The sequence below is a fragment of the Eriocheir sinensis genome, chromosome 12 (genome assembly GCF_024679095.1).
Source record: "Eriocheir sinensis breed Jianghai 21 chromosome 12, ASM2467909v1, whole genome shotgun sequence".
NCBI lineage: Eukaryota > Metazoa > Arthropoda > Malacostraca > Decapoda > Varunidae > Eriocheir > Eriocheir sinensis.
The window spans coordinates 2,057,138-2,065,145 of NC_066520.1; the positions used below are offsets into that span (position 1 = coordinate 2,057,138).

General features: G+C 43.8%; 1 protein-coding gene across 1 annotated transcript; it reads left to right on the forward strand.

The window, feature by feature from the left end:
* The first annotated feature begins 1,703 nt into the window (after window positions 1–1,703).
* On the forward strand, window positions 1,704–4,123 carry LOC126997728 (uncharacterized). Its single transcript, XM_050858975.1, has 2 exons — window positions 1,704–2,716; window positions 2,857–4,123. Exons 1-2 carry the CDS (start codon window positions 2,319–2,321, stop codon window positions 3,026–3,028), a joined length of 570 nt encoding a protein of 189 aa, XP_050714932.1. The 5' UTR covers window positions 1,704–2,318; the 3' UTR covers window positions 3,029–4,123.
* The last annotated feature ends 3,885 nt before the right edge of the window (window positions 4,124–8,008 follow it).

The following is an 8,008-nucleotide window of genomic DNA, read 5'->3' on the forward strand; positions in this document are numbered from 1 at the left end:
TGAATAATGGCATCTTTATGACGCTTGCAAAGTACCAAATTTGTATTAACTTGCGTTTCAGGTCTTTGCAGGTCCATTGTGTCACTTTAAGTTGGCTAGATTTAACAATAATAGACAGAAAATATCTAAAGTATGATGGTAAATTTATCTGCCATTTTGCGTGTGCAAATGTCAGCAACTAAGTTAATAAACTTGCTTGAGAACTGAAACACCCATTCATGACTTCAAAATCCTGGTACAAGTAACTATTGTTGTTGAATAACACAATACAGAAGAAATAAGTGTTTATAGTGAAATGAACCATACATAACCATAAACAAAACCGTCACTTTGTTTATCTTGGTGATTTTATGGGATTGATTGATTGAGAGTTTATTGTTGCAAGTAAAACAACAAAGGAGAAGGGAGGAGCATGCCATCCCAACCCCCAGGCAGTACAGAGTGTGATTATACAACTAAGGATACATGTGTAAGTAGCACCAGGAAACTAAAATGATAAAATGGTAGGGGACAAGTGCTAAAAAAAATAATGTGCCAGGTGTGTGTGTGTGTGTGTGTGTGTGTGTGTGTGTGTGTGTGTGTGTTTGTGTGTGTTTGTGTGTGTTTTTGTGTAACTGTGTGTGTGTGAGTGTTTGTATGTGTGTGTGTGTGTGTGTGTGTGTGTGTGTGTGTGTGTGTGTGTGTGTGTGTGTGTGTGTGTGTGTGTGTGTGTGTGTGTGTGTGTGTGTGTGTTTATGTGTGTGTGTGTGTGTGTGTGTGTGTGTGTGTGTGTGTGTGTGTGTGTGTTTATGTGTGTGTGTTTATGTGTGTGTGTGTGTGTTAAAAGTCAGATTTCCTTTAGGCATAGCTGGGCGTTATCGCGATAAGTTATCGCGATATTTTATCGCTGATAACTAAATCGGGTTATCGGCCATCCGCTACTTATTTAAATATATATCGGTATCTTCGTTACTTTTGTAACCAAACTAGCGATAATCGCTACTTTTTTCCGCCTCTCAGAAAAAAAAAAAACGTTGTCCCCTCCCTACACGTGACCCGGCGCCCGGTGTTGTATGAAAAAACTTCGGGGTATGAAATATCTTCGGTGAAGAGATTTCATAATTAGATCATCAACATTAAAACACTAGCTTATTATTTTTATGTTAGACTAAAAAATCAATACATCAAATATAAAAATCATTTAACTTTGCCCCAAAAAATGATTATTCACTGCCTCAAATTTGATATACCATGTTTGTTTGTGAGCATGCCATGGTATTGAAGGCACCCGGTGTTGTGTTATTTGGTGTCCCATCGTCAAAAGTTGGCGCTTTTGTTTACAAACACTGGTCTCTCGTGAACTGCGCATGTTCAGACCAGTAAACGTAGCCCTGTACAGTCTCACAAAGCTTTTTAACACATTTATAATTGCTGGAAGACCGAATCAGACGTACAGTACCACCATCCTCGCTGTTTCTGGAACAACACTCTGTACATATAAATACAACTCGTACAGTGTCGTTCTAGAAACAGCGAGGATGGTGGTAGTGGTACTGTATGGCTGATTCAGCCTTCCAGCAACTCTTAATTACGGTTAAAAAGCTTTGTGAGACTGTACAGGTCTACGCTTGCTGGTCTGAGCATGCACAGTTCACGAGAGACCAGTGTTTGTAAACAAAAGCGTTGACGGTGGGGACGCCAAATAACACAACACGGTTCAGGCGTTTCCAGTATTACCGTCCATAGGTACGTGTCAACGTGTGGTTTTCAGGTTTTGTAAGTTTTCTAAAATACAAATAATGAAAATTTGAATTCATCTTTGTTTTTTATCTGAAATATCAATATAGTATCGTTTTCGCCTATCGGAGTTATCGCTAGCTAGTATCGAAATTGTGGTTTTATATCGGGTATCGATTATTGGTTATCGCCTATATTTGTGTCTCCAGTTAACGAATATCGGTTATCACCGATAAGGTTTTCCATTATCAGTTATCGGTTATAAGGATTTCTGTTATCGCGACCAGCTATGCCCTTAGGTTAGTGAGAGTCTCTGTAATTCTTTTGTCATAGTATCCGTTTCAACAACAACGTGTGGCTGGCCCTTTGCGGTTGTTGAAGCGGTTGAGTTCCGTTGTGGTCAATCTTTGCTCAATATATGTCGACCTCGCTCCCAGCCCATCCTTCTCTTGTTTGTTAAAGCCATAAAACCCGTGTTTTTACGTCTTACACTATCATTTTCGTGTGATCTCCGTTCTGATAACTAGAAGCTTCCTGAGTTAGTGAAATATTTACTTACTTGAGAGGACTTGCTAACTCGATCGTTCCCCCAGCAGATAAATATGAAGTTCCCCATTATCCTCACAATGGGTCTGATCGCCCTCCTCCCGGCTGCTCAGACTATATTGCTTCTAGAAACGGGTTCAGCGGTAGCCACTTCAAGCACAATTGGTATAACTTTGGGCTCTACTGGTGGTGGTGCTGCTGCCGCCACATTAGGTACCGCGGCTCTGGTCGTTGGCGCACTGGTGGTAGGTGGTGTGGTGCTTGCAGGGGCCGGAAATCGCTTTAAGCGTGACGTGTCTAACTACTGTGTGCCTGCCGGGAACCCAGACCTTTTCGTGGATCTGGCCGCCAGAGCGGATCAGGCGGGCTGTGGCCTGAAGCTAGTGTGTGAGCTGGAGGCCACCCCAGACGAGGCCCTCAGCAGAGACGAGTTGCTCATACTCAATCTCATTGGGTGAGTTATTCACTGAGACGGTCAAATATGTCGTTGGCAGACTAAAGAAAAGAACATAGGCATCAGATCCTCAGATATTTTTTGGAAAATATAAACATGAAAGTGTGGATTAGGTCTTAACAAAATCTTACGCTTCCCAGGCGCCATGTCAAACCCCCAACCTTCTCCCAAATGAAGAATGGGAGGGCAAGCTTCCAGTACGCGGCGCTGGTGGGCGAGCGGGCGGAGGGCTTGACTGAGTGCTCCCAGGTGTTTGACCAGTGCCCCTTCGACCGTGCTGCCATCATGGGAGCCTTTGACGCCATGAAGTAGAGAAACAAACTAATGCTAATTCAACTCCTCAATGAGTTTTCCGTTACCTGTTGAATAAAAGCCACACATCTCCAATACATCTACAATTTTTTTTACATAACTTTGACCCAATATGTTTGTGTGCGCATTTAAATACACGCGTTCATGCCTACTTTTTTTGTTTGTCTATGTGTTTGTGCGAGCATATGTTTGTGTTAATGTTTTTTTTTTGTGCTTGTGTGTATTTGTGTAAATGTTTTATTATTTTGTGTTTTATTTGTGTGTGTGTGTGTGTGTGTGTGTGTGTGTGTGTGTGTGTGTGTGTGTGTGTGTGTGTGTGTGTGTGTGTGTGTGTGTGCTTACTTTTTGTGTGTGTGTGTAAATATGTGTGCACGTGTGTTTACATTCACCTGCACTGCTAGCCTTAGCCATTAAAGCTAGAGTCACACTGACTTTACGACCTGCTAACGACCACCCGCGACCCCAATATGCTGCGATTCTCACCCACCGCTCCCCGACCGTGTAGGTGGCAGAGTATTCGTTCGACCGAACGGCTACCGGCGGTCGTTTAGTGGCCGTCCAGTGTTCATCCAGTTGGTGGTAGGACGGCGACCATGGTAAGCTTGACACCTTGACCTCACACCTGGAGTCAGGCCAGGACGCCCCCCATACGACGACCGGTGACCGACAGGCAAGGAGCAGACAAAGTCTAATTATAACAAGTCTGTTCACTTCCTGCGAAAATCTCGTCGGACCTGCGCATGACGTCACGCTGCCTTCAAAGGCAGGGTCCGTTACATGGGACCCAGTCAATTTACAGCGAGACGGTGCTGGGCGCATAACCTTCAATCCCTGTCCTGTACGACAGGTTCCCCTTTGTAAGTGTCAACAACTGTAAACCTGCCTGAATTCTTCAGTATGGGCATCAGTTTATGACATTTTGGTGCAAATTTGATCATTAAATATGTCAAAGTCTCACTGTTACTCTTACATATCGTACTCCATGTTATTAGCCTATCACTCTGTGCCTCAGTCACAAGCTGTGATGTAGCCACATAAATGATAATTATTCCACTAATAGCATGTAAACAGGAAAGCCTAGAATAAAGATTCTGACATAAAAATTGAAGTTTTTATTTCATTGCTGAATTATTTAATTAAATGCCAAATTGCATTGTAATATGTAACATGCTAAGTTCATTTCTCTCACTCCTGATTACTCCTTTCCTTAGTTAATTATTAAAAATTACTAAGTAAGGAATTACTTCAGTCCAAATATATATATATATATATATATATATATATATATATATATATATATATATATATATATATATATATATATGCAAGATGGCGCCACTATAAACACTCGCCTGCGCCAGAACGGGCTGGGCCGACCATCAGGACCTACCGGAAAGAAGCCTTGGACCGACCATCAGGATCCACCTGGAAGAAGCCTACCGGCGCAATAGGCTGCAATGTAAAAAAAAATATATATATATATATATATATATATATATATATATATATATATATATATATATATATATATATATATATATATATATATATATATATATAAAATGATTATATTGCACAGTAGTTTACTAATATAGTAATGTAAATTTTTCACCTCCCTCACCAGTAGCCTCTATTATTCTCCTCCTATTATTATTAACTAAGTAAACTATAAGAACAAGAAGACTAGAGAGAAAATATTACATTTTCATCTTACTACTTACATGAATTTTTGTTAAATAAGAATGGTGTAGTTGGAGTAAATAAAGAAATAACAATGACTGAAAAGGTAGTATATCAGTGGACAAAATAAAAAAAATACAAGTCACCCATCATTTACTCCGTTTTCTGTCCTCGGACCACGGAGGTAGAATTGGGGGAGTCGACATCAGCCCAAAAAAGTGAATTTTCACTTCATACAGAGAGAGAGAGAGAGAGAGAGAGAGAGAGAGAGAGAGAGAGAGAGAGAGAGAGACCACCACCATCATCACCACCACCACCACCACCACCACCATCATCATCATCATCATCACCACCACAACCACCACCACCATCATCATCATCATCATTATCATCATCATCATCACCACCACCATCATCACCATCACCACCACCACCACCACCATCATCACCAACACCACCACCACCACCATCATCATCACCACCACCACCACCACCATCATCACCAACACCACCACCACCACCATCATCATCACCACCACCACCACCCCCACAAGCACCACCACGTACCATCATCACCACCATCATCATCATCATCACCACCACCACCACAACTTATAAGCTTATGCTTATAGAAAGGCTGGCCTCTAACAATACATACAACAACATATGTAACTGTACCTAATAGGCTATTAATAAATGTTTCAAATGTTTCAACCACCATCATCACCACCATCACCACTACCATCATCACCTCCACCACCAATACCACCATCACCACCACCACCACCACTACCATCACCACCATCATCACCATCACCACCACAACCACCATCATCATCATCATCATCATCACCACCACCACCATCATCACCACCACCATCACCACCACCACCACCACCATCATCATCATTACCACCACCACCACCACCACCACCATCACCACCACCACCACCACTACCATAACAACCACCACCACCATCATCACCTCCACCACCAATACCATCATCACCACCACCACCACCACTACCATCACCACCATCTTCACCATTACCTCCACCAGCACCATCATCATCATCATCATCATCACCACCACCACCACCTCCATCACCATCATCACCATCACCACCACCACCATCATCACCATCACCACCACCATCATCACCACTACCACCACCACCATCATCACCACAACCACCACCACCATCACCACCACCACGTACCATCATCATCATCATCATCGTCATCAACACCACTGTCACCACCAACACCACCACCACTACCACCACCACCACCACCACCATCATCACCACCATCATCATCATCATCATCACCACCACCACCATCACCACCATCACCACCACTTTCATCATCACCACCACCACCACCACCATCATCATCATCATCACCACTACCACCACCACCATCACCATCACCACCACCGCCACCACTATCATCATCACCACCATCACCACCACCATCATCATCATCATCATCATCATCATCAACATCATCATCACCACCACCATCACCACCATCATCTCCACCGCCATCACCACCACCACCACCATCATCACCACCACCACTACCACCACCACCACTACCATAACAACCACCACCACCATCATCACCTCCACCACCAATACCATCATCACCACCACCACCACCACTACCATCACCACCACCATCACCATCACCACCACCAGCACCATCATCATCACCACCACCACCACCATCATCACCATCACCACCACCAGCACCACCATCATCACCATCACCACCACCACCACCACCATCATCACCAACACCACCAACACTACCATCATCATCACCACCACCAATACCTCCACAAGCACCACCACGTACCATCATCACCACCATCATCATCATCACCACCACCACCACAACGTATAAGCTTATGCTTATAGAAAGGCTGGCCTCTAACAAAACATACAGCAACATAATTATGTAACTGTACCTAATAGGCTATTAATAAATGTTTCAAATGTTTCAACCACCATCATCACCACCACCACCACTACCATAACAACCACCACCACCATCATCACCTCCACCACCAATACCATCATCACCACCACCACCACCACTACCATCACCACCATCATCACCATCATCACCATCACCACCACAAGCACCATCATCATCATCACCACCACCACCATCACCACCACCACCACCACCACCACCATCATCACCACCACCATCACCACCACCATCACCACCACCACCACCACCATCATCATCATTACTACCACCACCACCACCACTACCATAATAACCACCACCACCATCATCACCTCCACCACCAATACCATCATCACCACCACCACCACCACTACCATCACCACCATCATCACCATCACCTCCACCAGCACCAAAATCATCATCATCATCATCATCTTTCATTAATAGAAAATGTCAAAACCTTGCTTTCTCTAACTCTTCCCGTGACTTCTGGCATCTAGCCAAAAACATCTCCTCCAACTTCACTTCTTCATCTTTCCCTCCACTCCTCAGTCCTGACGGCAACACTGCCGTCTCATCTATCTCTAAGGCTGAACTCTTCTCTCAAACTTTTTCTAAAAACTCCACTCTGGACGATTCTGAGCATATTCCTCCTACTCATCCCCCCTCTGACTCCTTTATGCCTGTTATAAAGATTCTTCAAAATGATGTTTTCTATGCCCTCTCTGGCCTCAATCCTCAGAAGGCTTATGGACCTGATGGAGTGCCTCCTATTGTCCTTAAAAACTGTGCCTCCGTGGTGTCACCCTGCCTGGTCAAACTCTTTCGCCTCTGCCTGTCAACATCTACCTTTCCTTCTTGCTGGAAGTATGCCTTCATACAGCCTGTACCTAAGAAGGGTGACCGCTCCAATCCCTCAAACTACCGTCCTATTGCTTTACTTTCTTGTCTATCTAAAGCTTTTGAATCAATCCTTAACCGGAAGATTCAAAAGCACCTTTCCACTTCTGACCTTCTATCTGATCGCCAGTATGGGTTCCGCAAGGGCGTTCTACTGGTGATCTCCTAGCCTTCTTAACTGACTCTTGGTCATCCTCTCTTAGCTGTTTCGGTGAAACTTTGCTATTGCGCTGGACATATCAAAGCTTTTGATAGGGTCTGGCACAAATCTTTGCATTCAAACTACCTCCTACGGTTTCTATCCTTCTCTCTGTACCTTTATATCCAGTTTCCTTTCAGACCGTTCTATTTCTTACGTGGAAGACGGTCACTGTTCTTCCTAAATCTATTAACAGTGGTGTCCCTCAGGGTTCTGTC

What these genes read in the sequence shown, in the direction of transcription:
- LOC126997728 (XM_050858975.1), top strand. Translation starts at nt 2,319, where the DNA reads ATGAAGTTCCCCATTATCCTCACAATGGGTCTGATCGCCCTCCTCCCG. An exon ending in CTCATACTCAATCTCATTGG is followed by an intron (nt 2,717 to 2,856) that starts GTGAGTTATTCA and finishes TACGCTTCCCAG; the next exon opens with GCGCCATGTCAAACCCCCAA.